A 27991-nucleotide genomic window follows, 5' to 3' on the forward strand; every position below is an offset into this window, starting at 1 on the left:
CACTGTTTTCTTTATCATTTCGGTGGCAAACATAGCATAGTATGGCCGTCGTTTGGAAGTATTCACAGTTTTACTTCCATAAAGAATACGCGATAAACATTGCACAGAGCGAATTACGAAAGACTTTTTTAAATAAATTCTTTACGCGAGTGAGATAAACAATAACAAGTGTTTAAATATCAAGGAGTCAAATAAGAAAGGCGCCGCGACCTCATTTATTTGCAGTTTTTACGGTTTCCGTCATAATTAAAATTCAAAATGTGGTTAATCAGTCAGCCGAATTCTGTGATCCTGCAAGTGAAGGCGGAACCAAATGCCATCGGACAGGAGTGCCTTGAAAAGGTGAGTCTAGTTCTTAGGTAACCTGACTTGCTATTTTTTTACTAATCTATTGTTTTGTGATTTATTTAAAAAAAAGTCTAAAGTAATTTTTTTGTTTTATAATTTCGATGCATGATTTTATTTTCGTCTGTGTCATTCTTATTAGCTTTTTTTTGTAATTTTTCTTTTTTTTTTCTTTAAAAAAGGAAAGTAAACAAAAGCATCCTCTAAATCATCAGAAACATTATGCTGTTACCAATGATATTATATAAAAACAGTAATATCATTGGCTGTTACAGTTACAACAAAACAATATTGTTTAAATCGTGAAATTTCATTGTAAAATTACAAAAGCATTATTGAGACACGTTCGTTCTACGTCACTGTGTTACCTTGCGGACTTTGGACCCGGCAAACCGAGCGGCATCGTACAATCTGTCCACGCATTACCGCCGTGATTGTACGAAAGTTAGCAGCCAAAATGATACATTTACCACTAATAGGTATACAAGTAGTTACACTTGATGACAGTTTCTGTATGGACAGTACATAATAAAGGCGATATTCATTTGCAGAAAACGCAATTATCATCTGTTTTTAATGCGGAGATAAAGTACTGTAAAGGTAATAAATTGTTAAGTCGTAGCAAGTGGGTATAAATATTAATGTAAGCACTTTTAGGTACCTATTTGTTGTAAGTACATTGATAAACATAGGTATTTGTAGTAGATTAATCCCAACTAATATTATAAATGCGAAAGTAACTCTGTCTGTCTGTCTGTCTGTCTGTCTGTCTGTCTGTCTGTCTGTTACGCTTTCCCGCTTAAACCTCGCAACCGATTTTGATGAAATTTGGCATAGAGATAGTTTGAGTCCCGGGAAAGAACATAGGATAGTTTTTATCCCGGTTTTTGAAACAGGGACGCGCGCGATAAAGTTTTTCTGTGACAGACAAAATTCCACGCGGGCGAAGCCGCGGGCGGAAAGCTAGTAAACAAATAAATACAAACTCAATCATACGAAGACGCAATTTAAGTAGGTATAGAAGGTAGTACCACCTACCTATCCGTATTCCTTTTCGAACATAACATCGCCGTGAAAAAAATCTTTCATCTCCAAGGTATTCACTTCCCTTGCTTTTGCAATGATGAGTAAAAATGTCACAATACAATTTAGGCGCCAAAACTGACCCCTGGCTTTGTTCCAAGCTTCCAATCATTTAGATTTAGAACAATCTGAATTTCTTAAAAAGTATTTTCTTTTTTTGAGGCCAGCTTTATGACTCAGTCAAGTGGATTAAATTCCATATTAAATTCGATTGAAAGGTCAAAAACTTTATTTTTTTTTTTACTCTAATAGGTTACTAGGGGCCTAAAAGCCTAACTGACAGGTAATTACGAAAAAATTAGCAATTTAATTAATTACATTATCTACAGGAAACACCTAGGTACAACAAGTTTAATAATTTTAATTAATAGTAATGATAAAAACCTTACTAATTAACTACCTATCTCTACTCATTCATTCATCATCATCATTAGTAGTAAAATATTGAATGATCATGATTTTTCTCGTACTTAGCAATAAATTGCAAATTATAACGGCTTAATACCGATATTTTCCTACCAGTCTTCCAACCAATTTCGTATAGAAGAAAAATACAGGGTGAAAATTTTGCCAAATGTGATTTTCACAACATGTCGTAAGACTAACACCACAACTTACACTTAGTGTAAATTAATTACTTCGTCTAGTTTTAACACCTTAAAATTAGAACTGTGATCTAAGTATTTACAATGGTATAGTATAACAAGGAAAACTGACTTTCCCTATAAGATGACGTCATCCAATAAATGCTAATAATAACACCAGCTCTCCAAAGTAAATCGTTATTCACGCGGTATTGTGTTGTGGCACCGGTGACTGTAACTCGGGTCCAAAGTCCGCGGCTCAACAGCTGTGCACCGTGCGCCCGCGCACGCATGCTCGGCGTGATCTCAGAACAACCTTAATTGGAGCATTCACCACTAAACTAACCCCTATTACTATGCAGTTAAGAACCACGCGGCCGCACCACCAGTTTGCTCGTTAACACACCTTGACTGGTGAAATCATTTGAATTGTAAACTCTATTGTAATGGACATAAGACTTGCATCGACTGCTTACTGCACGTTGAATTTCACGTGCACAAGAGCGTCCATCACTAATCTCACTTCACCCAAAACCTACTTGTTTTTCAAAACGCTTGTACTATCGTTTGGGCAGATTATTACAATGTTACTCACAAAGTACAATGCAGTATTTACTATTCATGTAAATGAAGTACACACTTGCGGAAAAAATTCAATCACTTCTTGGCCTCTAAATACTGCTAGTTTCCTTGGTGCATAATTATTTTTGTCGTTGTTAAGAATTTCCTATCTACCTAAGCTGTTTGCTTAAGTCCTGAGTCCTGCAACCCTATAACATTTTGGATAGGTTTGTCTATTAAACTATTTTGGAGACTGCCTTACAAACATCAGAATTGGGTGGACCTTCACGAAATAATTTCTAACCTGAAAATGGTGTAACTATGCAAAGAATTTGTCTAGTGTCATAAAATTGTAACTATAGCCTTCACTGGTTGCCCACCAGTAAGGAAAACTAGCTTCAATGCAGAACCCATACAGTTGATATTTCAGTGATGAAAAAATTACGGCCGCGCTAACTCAACAGTCCAAACTCCAACACGAAGGGATATATTTAACTCAATTCAGTGGAACAAGACGTCTTTGTAACTACATTAGGCACGAAAGGAGGTCAATGGGATCAACAGCAATAACCACTCTTCAATAAGATTGCATTTCCGACAAACATGTAGGTAGATAGATACCTACAATATTCCTTTGCAGTACTTTGCACAGCAGCAAAATTCTGTTGCAATCGCTAGAAATGTAGAGTCATCGTGCAGGATAGGCTATTTCGAAATTCTATTCAGCATTGCAACTACTTCACTTTACCTAGTGTTTCACAAGATCACTTGATTAGCATAAAATAATGGAACATGAAAACAAGCGTCCAATTTAGTCTACGCAACCATCAAAATTTTATGGCAGCGCTAAGAACCGCCTCGGACTTTGGAGCACGAAAATTAGTCCAGTTAATAATGGTTAAAAATGTTTTGCTACCATTTATTGAACTTTCCAATTGGTCGTGTGGACTTCGTACCCTGACGTCACAGACAAAGGCCCCTATGTTGGGTAACTCATTGTCGTATTGTCAACCGAATCTGTTTGTTTATGCCCGTGAGGTTGTACTTCGACCGCGGACGGTAGTAGTGTACAAACTCGTCCGTATGTAGTTAAAACAACCAAACAATAGCACCAAACTAGAATATAACCAGCAGCTCAGAGGAACGAGCTGGAACTTTCACTTGTATCTTTCGAATGAAAACGCTTTCGCGAAACACGTTTCAAGTTACGTGATGCCTCTAAAATTGACCATATTGATGCAAAATATCAGTCAAAAGCTAATTAATACTGAAAATCTTACGTCACACTAGAGTCTAATGACTAGACAGTCAGTAATTCCTCAAGAGCTGTTCTAAGAACTGGTTATCCACAAAGAATGAATCTTGATCAATGCCGAACGAGCAATTACTGTCGTCAACTGGGAATTACCCATTACAAGATTTAACGCAAAAAATGGGGATCTGAAACTTATTCCAAGAAAAACAGTAATGATGATTACATGGATGATAATTTTCATCTTTCACCCATCACTGCTGTCGTCACAGTTTCACGAATGTGCTAACGACTTAGAAAATACAACTTATGCACTACATTACGAACATGCGTAATTGCATTCACCTACTTGAGCCGGAAAACCAAGTTATTTAAAAACTTCAACGTAGGTAGTTAAAGGTATTTTTATGAAAATTATGTAGAACTATGTTCCACCATCATGAGTCATGGCTGATATTCGTTGGCTTAGTTGTGCCACACTTGCAACAGATCCAGCATAATGTAGGCAGATGTCAGGTTTTAGTGAGTAGGCCCTGCCCATCTGGCAGGGAGAGCCTTACATAACCCACTGGTTCCCCCGGGCCAGTGGGTATGCAATTTCATGCATTTCCTGACGAAAAAAAAAAGGCAGATGACTGTTTTAAGTAAATAAAGTATTTCATAAATAACTGCAGTTTTCTGTTATTAATGCAGCAATGTAAGTTGATACGTGACCGAGACCACGATCGTATGCCGTGGAGCGGAGCCTTGGCTTACATTGGGACTATTATCTGACTTTACCTTAGCGTTCGCTTCTAATATTAAATTATCGATTCCAAATTCATGGAGCAAAAAATCTCAAGGTACTACAAAGTAGAACCAATCCATCTGTCAATTTCATTAATACTCTATCACTCGGCAACAGTACTAGCTAAAGCGTCACGATTTACTACAGCAAATTTTAAAATTTGCCGCATTTAATTGCACAACAAAAAGGTTATCATTATTCAACAGTAATCTTATAGGCAATACTTTACATAACGAGTGGCGAATATTACATTACAGTAATTATACAAATGAAGTGACATCATAAACAATTTAATTTGAACTCAGTTAACCCATCTTCCGAAGTTGAATCAGCTGGCAACAGGACCTCGCATGAATTCAATATCAGTGGATGATAAACTTAGAGTCATTGGACTAAATGATAACGAATAATATCTTAATAACCTTTTTGATAATGCATTAGGATTAAGGTCATTGACGTAAATATAATAGAGTTACAAAATATGACTGTCCTCAGATCTGAAGGTTCAAATAAAAAGATATTCGTATCGAAATTACTGAGCACACTCAAAGTCGTAATGTAGTAGACATTTAAACGCAAAATTGCTTCAAAAACATTCAAAAGTATGGCAGATTTTTTAACCGACAATAGGAAGGGAACTTTGAAATTCATCTTTAGGTTACCAAGATCAAAAGCGACGACCTTCGAAAAACTTTAATTTAGCCAAAACAAGACACACCTTTCGACGACATAATCACATTTAAATATATTATAATTATCCAGTATAATGAGTGAATATAAATGTTGAAGGTATCATTGTAAATCAGACGCAGTTAGCAGCGTAAATACATTCAAAAACACAAAAATAAAAACACGAAGTTTCAAATGACGTTCTTGATAACTTAATGTAGGATCCTGTTGAATAATCCTCAAACGATAAATATTTAAAATTTATTGAAATAATATGATTGTAGATAATTTTATCGCTATTATCTTAATCAGAAACTCCTTTACTTATCAAAGTGCTCACAATCTACGTAAATAAATCATGATAAAAGATAGTTTTGCTGCTAAGGGCAGTCGACCCGGATCTGGTGCTTTTCAGCCTTGTTTGTTAGTCATTCAGATTATTAGTCTGATAATACACCTACTTAGACATACAAAATAGCCAAATTATCCTTCATAATAATCTATTATTATAGGATTATCAGATCATTATCACAACCTGTATTTTGCCCTACTGAAAATCTAGCTGAGTAAGTAGCGCACAATTACATAATCTTGCTATCATTTACTGGTTGCTCAATATGGTTAAGTACTTATTCCTAGAGTGACTTCTAGGTTCCATCCCATGATAGGAAAGCTGTAGTTATGTCATAGGAGCCTGCACGTCAGCTCAGACCGGTCTAATTTATTGGAACTGGTCATTGCGATGTTTAAATGATTAGGGTGTTTTGATGCAACCCTGTATTTAGTTCTCATCTTTGATGTTGGTTACAATGTTGCCATAAGATAATTTTTACTACTTTATTAGTACTTTCTTCGACTGATATTAACGTAGGGAATAAAAAAAAATATGCCCAACTTTTTAAACCTTATAACTCGCTGACGATGCGGTAGTGAATAACTACAATGAACTTTGATAGACTGGGAAATGAAGCTAGATACGTGGCAACTGGGCCTGGAGCAAACTAACCGGTCGAGCCTGTTTTAGAGGTCAAATGGCGTCCATTTTAGTTCCTACCGCTATACTTAGACGCAAAAAGGTACGCAATCATTGCTAAACTTAGTTGTAATAAGTGGTCACATTCACGAAGTTGTTTTTTTCCGTTGACACTTAAAATAAGCGTCGGTACAGGTATTTTAATTGTAGACCTTAAAACAAGAGTAATAAGAACTAACAACAAAAAAGTTCCATGTGCACTTGAACTTTACAAATACCTACATAATGCTTTGGTGGTCGGTACCTATTTAGTAGATATCTAGGTAGTTGTTCCGCCACAGGAAATATAAAAATAAAAATACCTATAGATAATGTAACTTCGGATATCAAATAAGCAGACACACAAGAGTTATGCAACTCTCTATGCGAACAAGTTGACAACAAAAACAAAACAAAATCCTTCAAAATGTGTTATCCGGCAGTTTTGTTTTGTTAGGTAGGTAGCCACCTAGACTGTGCCCCTTGTAGATTTACATGATGACCTAAGAAAACATAACGCTAAGGTTTCTCTATCTATTGGAATGGATAAGGGTGAAGGCATACATAATGGCTTTAGAACAGTGGTTCTTAACCTTTAAGTCATGAGGGACCATTTTACCAAATTTCTGTCTTGTCAGGGACCACCTCATAATCGGTCAAAACCAGTTTGACTGCAAAAATCAGTTAAAAGTGGTTTTGACCAAGGTGTGCAAGTGCACATCGTGGACCACTTGGAATGCCTCCAGGGACCACCAGTGGTCCGCGGACCACCGGTTAAGAATCACTGCTTTAGAACATCATTAGTGGACGGTATTAGCAAGCTTTTTTGGGGGTTTAAACCCTCGTGATGTTGCTCACTAAACATCTGAAGATCTGACATTAACAGCTGTATGTTATGGTTATGATCTTGGAGCGTGTCGTAAACACTTGCACAATCAACTGATACCGATGGAAAGGCCAACGGAAACTTTAGCGGCCAAAATGGGAGCCGATTGTAAACAATAGTAAACAAAACCAGTAACCCAGATACAGATGATACGGTATCATGTTCTGGACTCATTTGGAAACAGGGGCGACGGAAAGTCTTTAATGACATGCACGAAATAAATAATGATAATGACACACTACATCTTTAAACCCCATTTGTACTCTAACCAAGTCTCAAACTAAGGCAATAAAGCCCTTAGTAAAAATGTACGAATAATATGACGCATAGCAACCAAAAAGAAGCTATTTTCATGATTCTGATTCAGTATAGGGTATTACTTCTCTAGTGGAATGTAAAATGCCACAACAACGGTTGGCAACGCATCAACAACTCCCCTTTTATTGCAAATGTCTATGGCCTGCGGTATAACAACTTTCCATCTGATAATCCGTACGAGTGGTTTGCCTTTGCCAATTCGTTGACTTGACTAAAATTCCGGTAAAAGTAATTCCGGTGTTAATAAAATAATAAACAAATGTGGTCCCAAAATTGCACCTTGAAGCACTCCTTAAAACGCTACACAGATCACGTATGCCCATCTCCCACTACTATACCTGTTCGCCCACTTGAAAATACGGGTTTTAACGCCTATGCAATTACGTTTAAGCAGACAATCGCATGGCTGAAGAAAAAGTGGGGAGTGCAAGCGTAATAAGTAATTGTAAAAATATTATGAGGTAATGCAAGCTGAAGGATGCAGAAGATATAATATTGTTTACAAACACAATGTAACCTTTTAATGAATATGCTCTTGAAGTACCTGATAACTGAGTGGGTCGAGTACTTGAACTGGTTGGTAGTACAAATATTGACTTTATACTTATTTGCTAAGTAACGGATCTTCAATGCTTGGTAACTCTATCATTTTACGCTTTCAAAGCTTGCTTTTAAACGACTTCATCTTCGCGCCTATATTTAAGTATCTATAGGCGTTTTGAAAGTGTAAATGTATATTTTATCGCCTACGTTTTGTTTTTATACGATCTCGAAGAGTTTAAAACTCTCCGCCTTGGGAAAGTATATCTAAATATACCCGTCTGGGCGTTGAAGGGATCCCACACAACTTTTGGTCACGGTTTCATCACGTGTAGCTTTGGACAGCTTCCAAATTGACCTAAGTCATCGACCATTCCATCATAGGCGGGGTTCCCTTGTTACAGTAATAGGAAAAACTATAGAAGAATGCTTAAAAAGATTGTACAGACGTACAATCGCGGAACTAATTTGGCTGACAATACCCCATGAATTCTAAATGGACTCACTCAAACATAATAATATTTTTGATATTCCGTTAGCCGTTTTTACCTACAAAGAGACCTTCTGAAAGTATTAAAATTAACTTGTTTTGTTATCAACATAGAACTTCAAAGACAATGCCAGTCACTAATAATATGAAAAGCCAGAAAAAGTCAAAAGGTTACACGGATTTTTCAGACAAATTCCTATTATTTCAGCTGGCAGCCATTCAAGACGAAATAGGTAAAGTCCCGTTACACGTATGAAACGCGTGAAATTCGTTGGACCGAGTCCAAAAAGATGACGATTGCATTCTCCTAAAATGGGTTAACATATGTTTTGGTTGTAACCACTTGTGAAAGTTCTCTGAATATTCATAAAAACTAAAATAGTCTTAAACAAAATAGTTGCCACTTTCCATCACAACGAAGTCTAAATTTTTTGGGAGAATTCGACAAAGCTTTATGACAAAACACTTGGCCAAATGCCTCAACTTTAAATTCACCTTCAACCTGATATCTAGATTTATTATTTATATATGTATATTTACAGATTTTTGATTTTTAAATAAGTATGCATCTTTAAAAACGACAATAAAACTCAAGGGCACAACGACCTCTTGGCAATGATTTTATTTTCAGTGTGTGAGCAATTACGTGCTTCCTAATAAGTATGTCATATCATAAAACTTTACCGACAACACGTCCAAATTGTGTCCAAACCGAATCTATTAGAAATTCAGCGTTTGAACTTCCTACACTGTCTACGAACTGTAAAATTCGCCTAAGTCCACTTTATATTCCCAGTGAGTTTTACTTACGAACAATACAATACGTGCCTTAAATATTGAGTATGTGATTGTTTTTCTTGGGTCTAATAACAAAACTGTTTAGTACTCTCAAGGATAGGTCACTGAAAGATTTAGAAAGGAATTACAATAATTTACTTACTGTGTAACTCGTACGTGAACAAGTAAAGTTAAACTTTCATTTGTTAGTACTATGGTCAAAATAATGGGAATGTGTTGGAATTTCATTGCAATAATTGGAGAGCGGGGATATACTACCACAAGTATTTATTTACTTTAAAGAATTCCTCGATCGCAATATAGAAATGTAAAAACACCTGGTTATGAATAAAGAAATTTGAATTTGAATTTTGAATTTAAATGGTCAAATGTGATTGGCAAACCGTGGTAGGTAGGTACTTACACCTAACAGAGATTAGTTAGTTGCGATGTTGTGTTTAGAGAAACCATTTGAAGAGCTTAAAAGGTATTTGAAGAAACGTTCTAATCGTCATTTATTGCCTTTAAAATAGTTGATTTTGTTATGACAACTTTCCTTGGTGCAGTTCTTTACGTCCCCCTTATTTATCTTATTTTGTTTTTGGAAAATCTTATCTAAATACGGATTAAACGAATAGTGGGTATTCAAATTGAAAAACAAAAGACATGTTTTTCATATTCCGTTGGTTTATCTATCTTCAGTGCGTTGACAAGCGATAACTTATCTTACTTGTATAGCTTGTAGTCATGAAAAATTTAAAATAGAAACTGCTGAATTATTGAAAAGAAACATTTAGGTATTATACTTACCTACAGTTAAAAAACAAATTTTAAAGCAAGGAAACAATGTATCCTTTGTGTTATGTTAAATCGCAAACAAGATGGCCGGCAGACGCCAGTTTACGCGCGAAAATTTTATGCGCATCACAAAGTAGTGAGACTAGTGTGCAAAGCTGTGGTAAAGTCAACAAACACGAATAAGGATATTTTATGGCATGTGTAGTTAAGTTATCAGACTCTGCCATACTCGTTCTGTTTGATATGGACAAACGCTAACCAACTATGTAACCTAAAATTTTAACTTGGCAACATTCGCTACAAATATCAACATTAATTTACATGTTGATATTACATTAAATATTTACTTACTGGGTAGGTGCCTACTATGATTGAAAACAAGTTAAATTAAACTAGACACAGAGGCTTATACAGGATGCTTTTCAATTTCAATGATGTAATCGAGTCGTATAAAATTAACGCCAGAAAAATATACACGTCTCATTGACTTATCCCACGTGACTTAGCAGTTCTAAACGAATGCCAAAATTCAATACATTACTGAGTATATGCCTACATTTCTATACTATGTAAACAAACTCATAAATATTACGGCAATAAAGCGCGTATAAAATAAGACGCAGTTGTAGACTACAATGAGTAGTAATAAGTAGGTAGGTACCAGTGTGATTCATACTTAAATGTTTGTACTTTTGAATTCTGTAAATGTTTTTGACCTCAATTTCGGCTTTAAATAAATCGTATTTGTTTCTGTGAGTCTTCTCCAAGGACTATCTTCTTTCAGCAGAAGTTTCGTCAGCCAATACCTACTCATGGTGACAACGATTCATTTATTCTGAATTCTTTTGAATATCCCGTTATTAATTTCGTATTTATTCTGTCTTTTATCATTCTCACCAAGAAATCATTTGCTAGCCTGGTCTAGTTTAATGACAATTCCAGTTATTACAATTCTATCTTAGTTCTCTCAGTTATTTCATTTTCATATAAAACGGTTTCACTTACATTTGCATACATGTTATGTACCTACTTGTGTGGAACGATGCCAACAGAGTTGTAAAAGCTGCAATTGCGAAATACTGGAGTCAATAAAGAAACGTTTTTATGTCGACACGACAGGCGCCAAGGCGATCCTTTTATGCGACTGAAGTTTCGAAAGATAAGGGTCTGGAACTCTGGAGGAGTTGAGGCTATTGACGTATCTTTGTCGATATGTATATAGAAGATCGTCTAATTTGGAATGCTCTTAATTCAAATGGATTAAGTACTAAATCATTAACTATCAATTAATAAGTCTACGATGTGAAGACGGTTTCAATTTAAAAATACTTAATCGTTATTCAGAACAATCAAACTTCTTAGAACAGCTTAATAACTGTTTATTTAGTTCAAAGTTAACGGCCATCTTTGATGTTTTTGTAACTTTGTCTGTCAGAAGCACACTTCCTCGAAAATAACTCTGCCTCTGCCAGATGTTTGCATTAAAAAAGGACGGATTTATGATGTAATTTTAGATTTCCAAACGGGGTTACGATACTTACGAGTACGATAGCTCTCTGTATGATCCAATAAGTCGTATAAAGATCACGGAAACAGGTCGTAAACAGCCTGTAGTAATATAAGATGCTTGTTTTGCTTCGGCAGCTATTTGTTTGAGTTAGTTGTTATTGGGTAAACAGTCGTGTAATGTGGAAAACACTCGTTATGTTTATTTACTAATTATCTACCTACCTTGTATTATTTAAGATTTTGATTGTAATCTATACGATGTAGGTAATTCGCATTAACAATGTGTTTACTTGCATTCACTCTTTACTCTTTACCGATATCTCATTATTTACGGGTAGAGGCATTAACAGGTGACCGATAAGCTACTTACTTATTATGTTACTTATCGCCAAGGATACAAATACAATAACAAATTCCAAAAGCACGCATTTTTATAATGCGCAGTAAAATAACTATTTTCGCGAAACCTGTTTCACAACCTGTTTTCTGTTTACATAAAATAAAACTATAGCCTGAGCAAACAATTAACAAGTCTGTTCTATCTCTTGTAAATTCGTTGTAAAGACAGAGATGGATGATAACTAGAGGCATGCAAATAACGATTATGGGAATGTTTTCATTGATGTTTATACGTAACAGTTAATTATTCAAGCGAAGGTTTTTAAGGTGATATTAAACAAAAAGTCAAAAGTCTAAAATGAAAAAATAAATTAGAGCTACTTTCCTACTCTTTAAAGTTAACAACGAGTTTACTACAAATTTCTGAAAAACGTTTCAATTATTGACCCAAAAAAAATTATAATTTCGCACTTTTCCAATAATTAATAGAAGTTACCTACCATTAAAAATACGTGTAAAATTCTCAAATCTTATTGTAAAGAAGTCCTCGGAAGACTATTTATATTCAGCTATTCGACGATTCTCTAAATCTTGTATGATAAAGTTTTATTCAACTCTGTGAACTTTTTGGATATTACGCAATGTATTTTAATATGCATTATCTTGTTTACTACCAATTTAATCATTAGCCTGCTTACCAGTTCTATGACGTTATTACTTGCATGAGTTTGTAGTTTCTGATCAATCTATGTCGATATTAGTAACATGACTAATATACAATTACTTAGCTATAAAAGGTAACTTAAACTGCATCTTCAAGGAAATCTACTGTACATACAAGGCTATGAAATCGATTTGCATTTAGAGTAACTGTTTGGTATTCACAAACAAAGACCAAAACCTAACTAAACCGTAGAATAAATTCTAAATATTCTTAAAGTCTAGTAGTTGCTTCGCTTCTGACTAGTCTGGTCTTCTAGACGTCACAAAACCAATAAACTTTCTGAAGTTTAACAATGTCTTCGTAATGTAATAATTTATCATGCTTAGGGCCGAGTTCACCGACTTTTAAAACGGCTGTTTAACACTAAAACTACTGATCAAGTCATTTTTAATGTTCACCACACGTTAACCAGTGGTTATAGCCCTTAAACAGCCGATCATTATAACCGAGGTCCAAAGCATCGTTTAACCGTCGTTTAGTAACATTTGTTGGACACATGGCATTTTTTCTATGAGTTTGTCTGCAACAGTTGCATCATTGTTTCGAATTCCGCTGGTTTTGAGATAGATAAAAAAACATGCAGTCAGTGTTCAATGTATTAATTGATAACTATCAAGATTACTACATGTCTTCTTGAAAATCTTAAAGATATTGAGACCAGACCAAGGCTACATGATAAAATTTCAATTATTTTTGTCCGTCAAACAGATAATTAGAAAATATTAGACTCAAAAATATTATCTCTTATTTTCACAGTGCTACATCGAGTTAATATGGCGCGTCACGTCACGCCTATGTAGATTTTTTACTCAAAAGTGACGTCACGCGACATTTCTTCTCAATATAATACTTACTGTAATTATTCAATTATGAAAAAATACGTGTCCAATTTTTTTTATTATCTGTTTGACGCACTAAATAGAATTTCGATTTCATTACACAGCACAGTCATCATACCAATTCACAACAAACAAACATATCATCAACATCCTTTAAGATCAACACGGAGAATAAAATTAGCACGAGGACGAGTGGCATTTGACAGTTACAGCGCCGCGGCGTGACGTTATTACGCGTCCAAATTGAACACTACAGGCTAGCATAATGATCCCAATGCGTTCACGAACTTCACACATTGAAAGTGTTTTATATTATGCTACTAAATGTAAATGTCACCAAAACTCGTGTTGACTAAATATAACGACGTGACTTCGCTATTGAGTAAACTTATAGCGTTCATTCATTCACTCCAGAACAGATGGTGATTCCCCGATTTACTAACCACGGTTAAAATATTCGTGGTGAACAGTGAATACTTAACCGGCTGCGTAAACGACGTTTAAAAATTAATCGGCCGATTACTCAAACATTGGTTAAATGACAGTTGGTGAACTCGGCCCTTAGAATCAAGTGTAAACTTAAACAAAGCAAAGTAAACCTCACACACAGGCGTGCTTACATCCAAAACAGAAACAGTTTCTGTATCATGTTCAATATGGAAGTCATTAACTGCAAGGTCCTTCTTGTTTGGCCACGAGTCTTTTGTGTTTTCGTTCTAACTTCGCAGTTAACCATAGTTTTTGCAATGTTTATGTAAATAGCACGTCTATTGTTATTAGTAACATTCTGTTCTTCATGTGAAGATTTCGAAATTTAGGATGTCCATTTCCATGTGAGGATTTCAAAATTTTGGATAATTTATATTATATTTCACTCTCTACTCACCTACACTCAGAAAGATTTTTAGAAATTAACTTTTCTAAGATTCATTGCTGTATCAAAATTACCATCAGTGTATATTAGGTGCTTACATAAGAAGCTAGGTTTCAACAGGTTTTGTCACAGTACGTTCTCCGGCTTCTAGGCTAGAGGTTCTAGATTCTCGTAGAAAAGCTCGTAGATTTATATGTAGGTACAATTTTATACATATCCTGCCACTCAGGAAATGTTAATAATTGTATGCTGGGGCTTATTGCTAATTTGTAACTGACTACAATATTCTAAAAATATATATTTTGGTGGCTTTTCTATAAGTACCTACCTGCTTGAAGACTATAAACAGTTTCTGTTACTGTTCCAATCCCAAAAGTGATATTTATGTATGCTTTCGTCATCGTCTTAAGTTACAATACGATCTAGATTGTCTCTCCAAATTGGAATAATTGCTTCTGACATTTATATTAATGTGTAAATCTCAATTGTAATGAACACACAAATAGCGGATTATATTTGGCAGCGAGGTTAATCTGTTTCACTGTTTGGAGATCTCTCGGTCGACTGCTCACTCGATCAGTCGCCTTTCGTCGAAAATACACGCGACCAGTCAGCCATCTAGTCGAGCTCGCGTGCCATGCACCCTGCGCGTGATCACGGCATGGCTTAGGGAGTGAGCAAGATAACTGCACGTGTTGGAAAGAGATGCGTAGAAAACATCAGAGTCCCGGTGTTTTGCTTCTCTGTGATTCCCATTTTGCTTTTTGTTGAGCTCTGTTTTGCTAGGCGTAGGCGATCACATTGTAGATGCATCGATAATGTCATTAAAGTTAAATCAGAAAATACTTAAAGCTGTTGAAACTGCAGGTGAATCGGCATTATCTTCAATATCCTCACTAATGTTCGAATAACTTTGTAGGTCTCAATCTTGGTTAGGTTTCTTTGTTTATATGTACATTCATAATTCATTTCATTACTTTTCTGAGTAAGTAAACAAGTTTATTGCGTTTCTCATGATTAAATATTAGTTAGGTACTTACGCATTGTTTTACAACTAACAATCTTCGTCGTCAGTTATAGATTTACCAGTAGCGTAAACAGGCGTGACCTCGATCTCATTTCAGTTATTTTTATGCATAGTCTGAAATAAATACCTATCTAAAAGATAAGCAATAAGTACTTCACTGACGACTGTACATTAGCTATTCTAATTTGTACCTTCCTTGTTACAATATTTTGTTGCGCAGTGTTATCAAAACTCGTCGTCATATTATAAACCGTCGTATTACCTATGTGGTAAGACTCAAAATAGAATCAAGACATCATGCGGTCAATGGCCTCAAACCCTTAGGATGCGCAAACGCACACGTGTGACATTTCGAAATCGCGGGACAAGATGGCGGGGAAGGTGTTGTCATTGTAGCTTTTGGAAAAACAGGATCTGGATAGATTCCTACGTATTTTTTGGAAATTAAATAAAAGATAATATATTTACAATAGCAGCTACCTAGTTCTTATGTGGTACCTGCTTGCTATGTAGTGCAAGCCGTTCTCTTGGTCCATTGTCGTGATGACTGAATATTTCCATTCAATATTCTTTAATTTCTTATTAGGAAATGTTATTGCTAATATTAATGTTTTCAGCAATATAGTACAAATTCCAAGGTGGTTGGTATGTATGTAGGTATTTATCATGTTAAACTACTGGTTTTTCAAATTTCCTATTGTGATTTTAGTCTCAAAATAAAAAAATATTGCGAAAACATTGTCACATGCAAAATTTAAAGACTTGAACAATGGATTTGATCTTTATTGAATTTAGCTCTGAAAGTATTTTTTAAATGTTGATTTTTGTTGCCAACTGACTGTCTAGAAGAAAAGGTTTTTCATGAACTTGAGGCAGTTTGTTCAAGACTCTGACATAGTAACAGTGACAGCAACTCCAAACGCAAAAAAGCTGTTAAAACCTGTACATCAAGATTTCCAGCCGAACGGTTCATCACGTTTAGCTATTAAGGGTAATGGTTCCAAGAAAATCTGCAGGAAACCTTAACGCGTTTTGGGAACCGGACAAAATTGCCGTATTCCGTGTTCAGAACAATTTTGTAAAACCTTAAAAGAGGCTTGAGGTCATTCTTGTTGTTAGTTAGACAAAAAAAATTAAGACGATCAAGGTTCGACAAAAGAATAAATGTAATGTCATGACTCGTGTAAATGTAAATGCCTTTCTTGAAACAATTTTTAAAGTTTAACAGTCTCAATGTGTGTTTTATTTTTCCAAGCGAAAATGCAAATTCAAAAGCTGAAATGTTTTTGTATCAAATGACACCTTCCCATCTCACAGAAGTATAGTGTTTCAAAACAATACTAAGGCAGTTCGTTTCATACACTTCTTAGCCGTATGTTTGGTTAAGATAATACATACCTAATACTGGTTTAAATGTTTTCTGTTTTAGGTAGGTATAAAGTAGCTACATGTACGAGTATTTGCAAATTCTTCACGTGATATTGTAAATTTTTCGCATGCTCTAATGTTCTTCTTGGGAATCTTTGAAAATATTTTTGACTACTTAACCACGTGCACAAACACGAGATATTAACATTTAAGCAATATTTGTTTAGATAATTCTCTAAAATACATATGATACTGGGTAAGGACTTTCGTTACGTCTAATTAAACGTAAACTATTGTAGTAATTAGACTGATTACGTCGTCGAAAACAATTATGTTTAATTTATATCGTTTTTCTAAATAGTGTATAGACGTCAACCAACTGATAAATATTCAAAAGTAACAATACAAAGTCCATAAGTCTAGATTATACGAATTCAGAGTGCATTGCTTCACGTTGTGGTTCGTCAACGGTGAACAATCTGAATTGACCATTCGTGACCCAGGTAATCGATGTATCCGGGTTTTTGTATCAGTACCTACTTAATTGTATTGTTATTTCAGTTATCTGTAAAAATATGCCTTTCAGTTGCGCATTAAGTGTACCCTTTTTTCGATTTTTTCATTCCTTGCCTGGTTTTCTATCGTTAATTTTGCATTTATTTATTCCTGTATCTCACGTTACGTTTTTACTCTTTATATTATAACGACTGAATTTCAAGACAGTAAGATACAAGTACTTTAATCGCCAGCATCGTCGGAAAATATTTGATAAGCCTCTTATCCCAAGAGAACATGATGTCTAAATATTTAACGAAGCCGTTGCCATGTTTACCCATGGCAGTTTCTAGCACGGTTTGGCTAATGATTCTACTCGTATTAGCGAGCAGAGCAAACGAATTCCAGTTGAGGTGAAGGTGACATTGGTCGCCATGTTTTAGTGCAGATCGAGAAAACCTGACTATTGCTTTAATACCTACCATCTGGCCCGAATAAGCATTTTCAAGGTCTTTTGCCAAACAATTACTTCTGATACACGAGTTACTTTAATTTTAGGCAATGTAAAGATATATGGGTAATATTCAAATTGGCGGACTTTAGACCTGATGATTTCATAGTAATTTATAATTGAATAGGTATTTTAGAAGCAAAAATACAAGAGAAGCATAAATTAAATTATATGTCCATTAAATTAAATGATTTTCTAAATGAAGCAATTTGGTAATATTGAGTGAATATGAATAAATCTTCTGTAAATAAAGAAAATAAATTGCATGAATTGGTGTGCCTGTGCATTACCTACCATTGTGGATTCACCTAAATAAACAACTGTCAATTTGATACATCCTTGTTCTATAATTCTATATTTTGTGCTTGATATTGGAGTATGTCATGTACAGTCGCGGAATGAAAAGGTTCGTCACCTTAGTGTCGGTTTTCGCTTGCACTAGGTACTGTAAGAGTCAAACCTGCCAACATAACAGTGCAAGAAACAGTGCTGCTAACATTTAAATAAATATGACGTTTGCTAACGAATAAGGTTTTGCTTGTTTAATTTTCTATCCCATGCAATGTTACAAAATGTAGTTTTATTTTTTATTTAATAGAGATAATAATGGCAGGTTGAACCAACAAGAAGGTTTTAGTTTATCAATCATAATAATCTTGACAAGATAAATCGTCAAACAACTTTGATCTGAATAATTTTGAACTTTACTGACGAACAGTTAAAGATTATTTTCTCTAACTCGAGATTATTCTATAACATAGTTTCAAAAGGTAATATGTGCTCGCGATTCGTTGAAGGAATCAATTTGAAAACTGACGAACCTTTTCATTCCGTGACTGTACCTACCAGTTCCAGTACCTACCTACTAGGTAGGTATTCATTACCCGCAGTCGCAGGGGTCTACATTACACCTATGCATGTATCTTGTACAGTTGTACTAAATGTGTAATACCTACTACTCTTTGTCAAACCAACATAGTAACATCTTTAGGTCTTGTATATTCTTGACGTCATCAATTCTAAAATTTACAAAATCACGTGACATAGGTATATGTAGTAACAAGTACATGAGTCAAAAAAGAAGATAGGTAGGTGCTGTCTGTTGCCGAGCGGATTTCACAATTTTGTAGCTATAGAAGATTCTACACATATTCAATCACTAGGTAACTTATTACTACTTAAAACTCTTGAGTACCTAAACGTGAATGGTCCACCAGTCACCAATATGTAATTTCCAAAATCCTCGTAGCATTACGACATTCGTGGCTAGACAAATTGGCTATTAATAATAGGTTGCCCACACCACTTTCACTGCCAAACCTGATCTAGACGATTTTGGCAGTCCCTGGAGCATACCATACACTTAGAGGTGAAACCCATCATTACACCGTTATGATCATTTGCTGTTGCAAAATATACTTCGCAACAATCGCTATAATCTTCAAGAATAGTTAGGTAAGTCGCACGCACAAAAGGAAAATCTCCACTTAGTAGGTAGTTAGGTCTAAAGTCTTTGTTTGTAAGACAGGCGCTTGCGCGTGTGCGACCGAAACCGGTTTGGCTATTGATAGTGTTTCTGGTCATGACGCAATCTTGGACATTAGAATAAGGTAGCATTTGAAGTTATTAAGATAAGGGTGAAGTTTGATTCGAGGATAACACTAAAGAGTTCTTTCTGTTGTTCCAGGTCTGCGAAAAGTTGGAGATTGGCGCCGAGGCCGACTACTTCGGTCTGCGGGTGTGCCAGGGATCAGGCCCCGGAAGGTGGTTAAACTTGCGGAACCCCCTTGATCCCCACCGAACCCCTGGAGGGCGACTCGACCTCCGCGTCAAGTTCTGGGTGCCCCCCCACCTCCTCATCTACGAACCCACTCGCCACCAGTTCTACCTGCACGCGAAACTCGACCTTACTGAAGGCAGACTTGTTGTGGCAGATTTGGAAGTAGCGAGACGCATTATTGCCTACATTGCCCAAGCAGAGACCGGGGATTGCGACCCTGATGCACCTCCTGTTCACATCTACCAGGAGTGCGAGAAGATTGGACCTCAAGGAGAGAAGCCTGATGATCACATGAATAAGATCATAGATTATCATTGTGAAATTGCTGGTATGCGTGCATCGCTAGCTCAGTACCGATTGTTGAAGGAAATTTCGAACTTGGAGTCGTTTGGAGAAGAGCTATTCTTCTGCAAGCCTGTTACGCAGATAAATAACGCTCACAATCTGTATAGTCACTTGCTTTACCACACGCAGCAAGTTGAGGAGCCTAGGGCGAGGGATGAGCAAGAGATCGATGGTGGGGCGACCGTGGGTTGCCTAGCAACGGGTCAAAATGGCGGTGGTTGCGGCTGCAGACTCAGCACGTGCGTGGGAGTGGGGCCACATGGCATCGTGGTGTACCGGCCGGCGTGCAACGGAGAGCAAGAAATTGGGGTTGAAAAACAAAGGTTAGTTGAGTTTTTTGTATTGAGTCTATGTGGGAGTGAATTTAATTTACTTCCAAATAAGTAATGCCATCATTCTGGCCCACGCCAATTCTTTAATAATATTCGTAGTGCCAATTCCTCTTCCGCCTATACGAGTAGTATTTTTTATGGTCAAATCATGACATAACTTTATTTTTTGTTTTTCCGAATTTAACTACAGTTCACACAGGCCACAAGTAGGTAGCCGATAAAATTTTAAAGTTTCTACAATTATTATAGAAAATAGAATAGCGCCTTGTCTAACCCCCTTCCAGAACTTACGACTTCGACGTTACACGGGCCATACTTTTTCAAAGGATTAATTATTTGAACAGCTTTATTATGAGTGAAAAACACTCGAATTGATCCACATTACTATAAAGAATAATGATATCATCGAAGTAGCGTAAACAATAATTTTTATCAATGCGGCGCAATTACTGAGCATTCCCAACATTATAAACATTGTTTTAATCTTTTATAAATGACTTTCTTTTACGATAAGAAGGAAAACGATTAATATAGGCAGGTCACGAACGAATTTTAATGTAATCAGTCGTAAAGAGTCAATTCTACCACAAAATAGAAAAGTAATTTTACCTAAAACTTCAATTTTGAATAGGGAAACCCTGTTTGATTAAGTTGAACAAACAATGTCAACCTTTTAACTAGAAGGATGTTAATGCATTGTGTTGCCAGATGCCAATCAATCCAAGGTTCGCGGGTTTTATTGGTATAATTTTGACAATACAAAACCTTGTCTCTATTTCGTACAATGTTACACCTATTTCAATGCCTTTCGCACATTTGACACGAAAGTTTGTCTTTTTTTATCTATTTTTGGATTTAAATAAAATAATTTTTCACGTTTAAAATGAAACCAGGCTTTGTCAATATTGTTCACTTTAAAACCGTGTCATTACGAGTATGTTTGTACCAAGAACATTATGATAATGCATGTATTGTCACAAAAAAGTTCATGTTTTGCAACTTTCGTATTCACGACCTGCGAGCTGCTTACTGAAATTATTTAGTGCTAATTTACAATGGATTACTTATTCAAAATAATAATTAATTTATTTATATGTAGAAAGTTAGATTAAATTTGTCGTAACTTCTACCAACTTGGTTTTTGTCGCGCTCTTTTTAGTCGTTTAACAAAAAATATTTAATGTTTTTTATGTATCTTATTGTTATTTGTGTTTCTACTGAAATGGAAACTTTGGAATTTTGATGTGATTAATAACGTAGTTCAAAAAAATTAGCAGGACCTTATAAGTAGAAACGCTCTACGTAAAATATTATATTATTCTAAGTAAATATTACTCGCATTAATAATACAAGTATGTACCAGATTATATTTAGTACTTATTTATGATGTCATTGCTCAGAATATAAAAATGATGTAATAAGTACATTACTTACCTAAGTATAATTTTATTTATCTTTGGCAAGTAACTTTTATAAAAACAGTATAATAATTTTGACGTTAACGGCGTTTTAATTAACTTTCAAAGATTTCTTTCAGCTTTTTCAGCATATTTTAGTAATAAAAATAATAAAAAATATCACGAGGTGTAGTTAATTAATCATCTGAACCGTGTTAAAGATTGTTTTTCCTGTTTAATCTAGGCCGAAAAACAATATAATCTAAGTACCTACTAATATAATATTTTTAAAGACTTTCTACCTAATCCTGCTATTTGCACTCTCCGTCCTGTTTCTCAAGATAAGATAAGTAATGTGACACTGTTCGCTTGCTGAAAAGTGATAAAATTGCTAAAATTGTCGAGATAATGTCACATTATTAAGCATACATACATAATGTAGCTGAAATAATTAGTAGGCATAGTCACGAAAAAGTACTTAGATACGTTTAAATTTTAAAAGGTTTATCTTCTGTTTATCAACCTTAAAATCTATACAATTTTCTTTACTATAATTTTACCAAATGCGAAGTTATTGGCTAACAGTAAAACAAAGGAATACAAATTGTTTTAAAGCCTATTATCATTTAAATGACAGATATTTCTTTAACAATATTGCTTTTAAAGAAATTACAATTAAATACAGAATAGAAAGTCAGGTTAATATTGTCAGTTAATACTTAGTGGACGGTTAGTCATTGTTAAGTAGAGTGTGTAAGGTCAATGTAATTTAAACTATACGCGTGTTTTATGTTAATGCCAATAACGGTTGTCATTTTTGCATTATTCAGCCTTTTGCCGCAGTTTAAAAATAAATTATAAACAATTGTTTTACAACAATAAATCATTGTTTTGCGCAGTTAAGGTTCGACCAAACCAACGCGTGATAGCGATGGCGATGGCTCCATATCTGTGGCGATGGCGATCAATGCGTTTACGTCTGATCGCCATCGCGCACGCGGGTTGCACGCGTTGGTTTGGTCGAACCTTTATTCTAATCATCGTAGTCTCTGTTGAAAGAACACGACTCTCTTTTATTTACCAGAGCCACCAGAGGCAAAATTTCCCTCATTTTATGGAGGATTTTTGGCTTACTCTACCTACGCTGGCATTTATAGAGGCCTGATTTAGCATTTTCTCTCTCAGTCACCTCTTAACTCTTCTAAAATTATCAAAATATTTTTCGTTCTATTCCAGCATCAAGTACACAGTGATAAACCGCGCGCAGCCACTCCGGCGCATCTTCCAGCTGTCATACGTGACAGCTGAGGGCCACGAGGCGACGCTAAACGTCAAAATGGCCACCTCGGGGCAAGCAGCCGCCCTCTACCGGGCGGTGACGGAGAAACACGCCTTCTACTGCTGCGAGACTGTCAGGAGCGATGTCACGGAACAATTCATTAGGGATCTGAAGGTATGTATTCTTGGTAACTACCCTACATTTCATTTGATTGGGGACTTGGGAATTTTGACAACTCTATGGATCTAAAAATACTTACTAGACTTTAAGAGTCATCTCTCAGGGTTAAAAAACTGTCATTTACCTACCTAAATAGCTGAAAGAAGATTTCTAGAAAAAAGTCATTAAGACAAGTGTTTGACAAATAATTAAATATTATTGTGATAAACAAAAAACAAAGAGATTGTACAACTTATCTCTAAATAGTTGAACGTCCTTTCGGAGGACGCACTAAACTTACTAATATCTCCTCACAAAGATAAAAGAACAAGAAAACATTAAAATCGTAAAAGCCGTAGTTTTTAGTAAACGACAAAATGGCGCCTGATGCCTGAATGGTTAGTGCCATTGTAATATTACAAACAGTTAACTCTAATATCGTTGGTGATTATGTGGTTTATTTTAATCACGTGGATGGAACCAATTTAGATTTATAACTAGACGACTGACTTAGAGATATATTAATGAGTTTTTGAGTAGGTATGTACTCCTTCCTATATTACGTTAATGTATGTATGTATTCTGTTGCATCCTTCAATAACAATGTTTTTCTTTGTTTTGCAACAATATGTTTTACCTAACGTTAAAATTTTTTAATAGTATGAAGGTGAAAAGTGGGCGTAACTCATAATATTCGTAAACAAAGAGTTAATGACTTCTAAAAAACAGATAATGATTTAAACCCTTGCAATAAGCTGCAACTTAGGGTAATGGTGGGGATCCCCCTACAAAAAATTGACGGTGTCCTCCCGAACCTATTTAAATGAAAGCCACAGATTTTAAACTTCGGAAGGCACCTCAAGTCTAAAGAAGTTTCGAGATTCATTATTAACACCACGATAGAAGTAGAATGATGGAATTAGGACTTGGAAGTCGGGAAAATTCCAAGTTTACTTAGTTGGTTTATGTTCCATCCACGTAATTTTCCGCGAATGAAGCGTATGCATAGATCTTTTTCCCAGGTTAAAAAAGAGGCCTCTTTCGCTCTTTTTCCTGTGCTAGACTAACTGACGATCGCTATCGTCTCTTCCAGGGTACTATAGCGTCGATCTTCAACGACGCGACGACGCTGGGCCGCCGCTACGTGTTCGACATCCGCAGCACGTGCCGCGAGGTGCACGATCGCGCGCGTCGTGAGTTGCACGCGCGCACGCACCACGAGCCGCGCGCGCGCCGCCGCCCTGACGCACGGGACGAGAGCAAGGTAAATAACTACCCTCAGTTCCTTCATTATAACTACCCTCACATTTTGTGCTAGCATTACGAGCCGCGCGCGCGCCGTCCTTATGCTTGAGACGAGAGCAACTGACTAAACTCCTCATACAGTTCACTAACAAAACTACCGTCACAACTCGCGCGCCATCGCTTCTACGCTCGGGACGAGAGCAACTAACTACCCTCGTACAGTTCACACACAAAACTACCATCATAACACCCGTGCAAGCGTTTCTACGCTCGGGACGAGAGCAATCAAATGTAACAACTACCCTCAAAACACGTGATTAAAACTTGGTTGCCTCAAGCTTCCACTACTAAACAATGGCGCAGCAGCGGATTATTAGGTGCACAATATACTCGTGAATAAAATTAAAACAAGAGACTCCAGTTGCAATCACAGCTTAAATTTTTGTATAAATTATAACTACAAAATAACAACGATTGTTCATGCCCCGCGTCCTTCCCCTTTCAGTGTGTTTGCACATATCCGGTCTCCTCGTTTTCACTATTTTCATTGCAAGGTGACACCTTGATTGTGCACTGTGACCCGTATTTTGAGGTTATTTGCTTTAGTCAACATGTACTCAACGTCCTTATATTACAATTTTACTCCCACCCAGGAGCCTTCCATACCTACTTACAAAGTTTTTCACTGCTTGTTTTTGCTATCCATCGTGTCATAATGTTACCTCTTTGCCACCTGGAGCCCCTCCCTAAGTATTTCCTTAGTACACTTCTTCTGGCTCCTCCAAAGAGTACTGAAGAGATCTCCGATTGCAGTGCCTTGCTGGAAGAATGGAACTGCCTCTAAAAACTCATAAAACTCAATTATTTTTGCAAATAGGCTTTTAAAAAGCACTTTTACACGTCCCAATATTAACCCTACCACTGCTTCGGGACAATAAATGGGCCAGTGCTGAGAAGAAGCAGCGCAAGAAACTCAGTCACTATGCATTGCTTAACTCTACTATAAGAGTACATCAACTAAATATTAGGCTGTTCATTTTTGTGCCCCCGGTATTTAAGCACTACCTAAATGTGTCCAACGTGTTCTAACGTTACTTCTTTCCCCAGGAGTCCCGGTCTCGGTCGCGTAGCGGCGGCGATGCGCTGGCGTGTCGCGTGTGCATGGACAACGCCATGGACACATTGTTCCTGCCGTGCCGCCATGTTGTCTGCTGCCAGGAGTGCGCGCCGAGGTAAATATATCTTTATGCCTTTTATCATCATTTCAGCCACAGGACGTCCACAGCTGAACACAGGCCTCCCCCAATGGCTTCCACATCGCACGGTTGGTAGCGGCCTGCGTCCAGCGCCTTCCTGCCACCTTTATCAGAGCCCCGATTACGTTAATTTTTAATGTCTCCAATCCAGACGCGCTTCATCGATTCTGCGATACGATTGGTCAAAACACAATAAAAAACAGCGTACGTCAGCTGTTTTGACCAATCGTATCGCAGAATCGACGAAGCGCGTCTGGATTGGAGACGTTAAAAATTAACGTAATTGGGGCTCAGGTCGTCGGTCCACACTGCGTTTTCCATTACGTGGCCTCCTCTCACTATCAGGGGGGTGGAAGGGGCGGCCCCAAATGCCTCCACGTTCTCCTGATCAAATCCTTATAAACAAAACTTTAAAAATGTGCTTAGTAGTTGGTACATACTTTGCTGAACGCGTACAATACGCTCATGCGCGTAGGGAATGGTCTGGTAGCCCCCCAGGATGTTGGGCTTCCGATATGAAGATGATAGTTTGTAAAAAACTGCACAGTGGTTCTGAATTATTTTTATATTAAACAATTTTTCCTTCGGTTACAGATGCGAACGGTGCCCCCTGTGCAGGTGTGAGATAGAGAAGCTGATGCACATCTACCTCCCCGTGGAATACCAGAGGAGCCCGGGCGTCATCGTCAAGTGAGCGACCCGGGCTCGACTCGCGGCTCCAATCGACGACCGATCAACCTGACTTTGTGTGTGAACGCCAAGCGGCAAGTTGCCAGGATGGGTGATTGTGTCAGAAAACTTGTCTATGTCGAGCGCTACCTAATCTGTGACGGAATGCTCGATGACATTTCACAAGACTTTCCCGCGCAATGGCGTTCCAATTTTAAATCGGACCCATTTTAGGGATCAGTGGCCTTATTGATGTGTGTGTGATTGTCTAGTCAGAAACACTTGACTTATAATAAAACGTGCATTTTTTCTTTATTATATGTAATTGGGATATCCTTTATGTAACTTTTTTTTGCATTCCAACGTGTTGATGAGAGAGTTGCAATTGGTACTTATCTAACTTTAGATTAACGTAATCACTTGTCTACTGCCTTTTTGCAAGTTGAAATATGAAAAAACATTAAAGTACCATAATAATAAGTAAGAATTCCTTCGTTTTAGAAGGCGATGTGTAAGTTAATTTGAGATGATAAATGGTTTTTCTAACGATTTCTAAAACTACCCTCGTATATTGTTTGTAAGCAAATTGTGCATTTTCTTTTTTCTTGCCTTTACCTGAGCGTACTTTTAAAATTTCGTTCTTTATTTTTCTTTAACGTTGTGGTATTTTTATTTAAGATATAATTGTAAGACCTGTGGTCTGTAAGATGTCAATTAAAATTAACGTAAAATTAAGAGAGAGAAAAACGTGAAAAGATAATAAAAAAGGTTACGTAATTTATTTTGTTGTTTTATTGAAAGATGAAAGAGCTACATTTAGATTTATCTATCCAATCCTATCCTATTTGTTATTCCTTGCTTATCTTATAACGTAAATAGGTAAATAAAGTTTCGTCTTAAAACAAATTATTGTGAAAATACTTCAATAATAAAAGTACCTGTTGGTGTTCAACATGTTTCTTTATTGTATGACTATGTATGGTCACACCCTGTCCAAAGAACCTAGTATAGCGAAATGATCAAACAGTTGTCAATCTGAGTTAATCTTGAATAGTTATTGCTCATTGTCATTGTCACAGATATAGATATACATAGATAACGCAAGTAACACGATCTGTATTAAAACCAAGCGTGCCGACTTTTTAATACCTACTGTGACGTCACAGCCAACATTTAGTGACGGGAAATCGTAATCGATTCAAAGATGCCGATGCCGCCGTTGCCCCAACGCACCGCTACGATCACAGAAATGGCATCGATTATCTGACAGACGAATGAGATACACAGACGAATGAGATACACAGACGAATGAGATATACAGACGAATGATATTAAACGAAATGTTTAAATAGATAATATTTTCATTGAATTTTAAATAAAAATGTATAATTCTAAAACAGATTGCTTATTATAATACATCGTTGCTGCGCGGGCATTTTTCGAGCCGCCAGTGTTGTCACACATAATTAATTTTTTTGATTCATTAATTTCATCCTGTTTAACCCATATCTTCCTAGTGATCGATTAGTTGATCGGTTCACTTTTTATTTTTTTCTGAGTAAAACGGAACGCATTGATTTTTATTTTTTATATGTTGGTAAACTTGATGCCAATAGCTGTCAAAATATATTTTTGACGTTTAACAATTGGCGCCAATTTCAGTGTAGTTCGAGTGTAATTGCGGCAATTTTTAACCAAAAAAATGTCTCGTCGTAAAATGTAAGTATTTTTATCACATTAT

General features: G+C 36.3%; 1 protein-coding gene across 1 annotated transcript; it reads left to right on the forward strand.

Annotated features, from left to right (window-relative positions):
- LOC135082721 (E3 ubiquitin-protein ligase MYLIP) lies at positions 1 to 27031 on the forward strand. The gene is made up of 6 exons (XM_063977496.1): positions 1 to 342; positions 19476 to 20236; positions 22879 to 23095; positions 24174 to 24344; positions 25433 to 25557; positions 26176 to 27031. The coding sequence occupies exons 1-6, from the start codon at positions 259 to 261 to the stop codon at positions 26273 to 26275; spliced, it is 1458 nt and encodes a 485-aa protein (XP_063833566.1). The 5' UTR covers positions 1 to 258; the 3' UTR covers positions 26276 to 27031.
- The last annotated feature ends 960 nt before the right edge of the window (positions 27032 to 27991 follow it).

Source organism: Ostrinia nubilalis, chromosome 22, assembly GCF_963855985.1.
Source record: "Ostrinia nubilalis chromosome 22, ilOstNubi1.1, whole genome shotgun sequence".
NCBI lineage: Eukaryota > Metazoa > Arthropoda > Insecta > Lepidoptera > Crambidae > Ostrinia > Ostrinia nubilalis.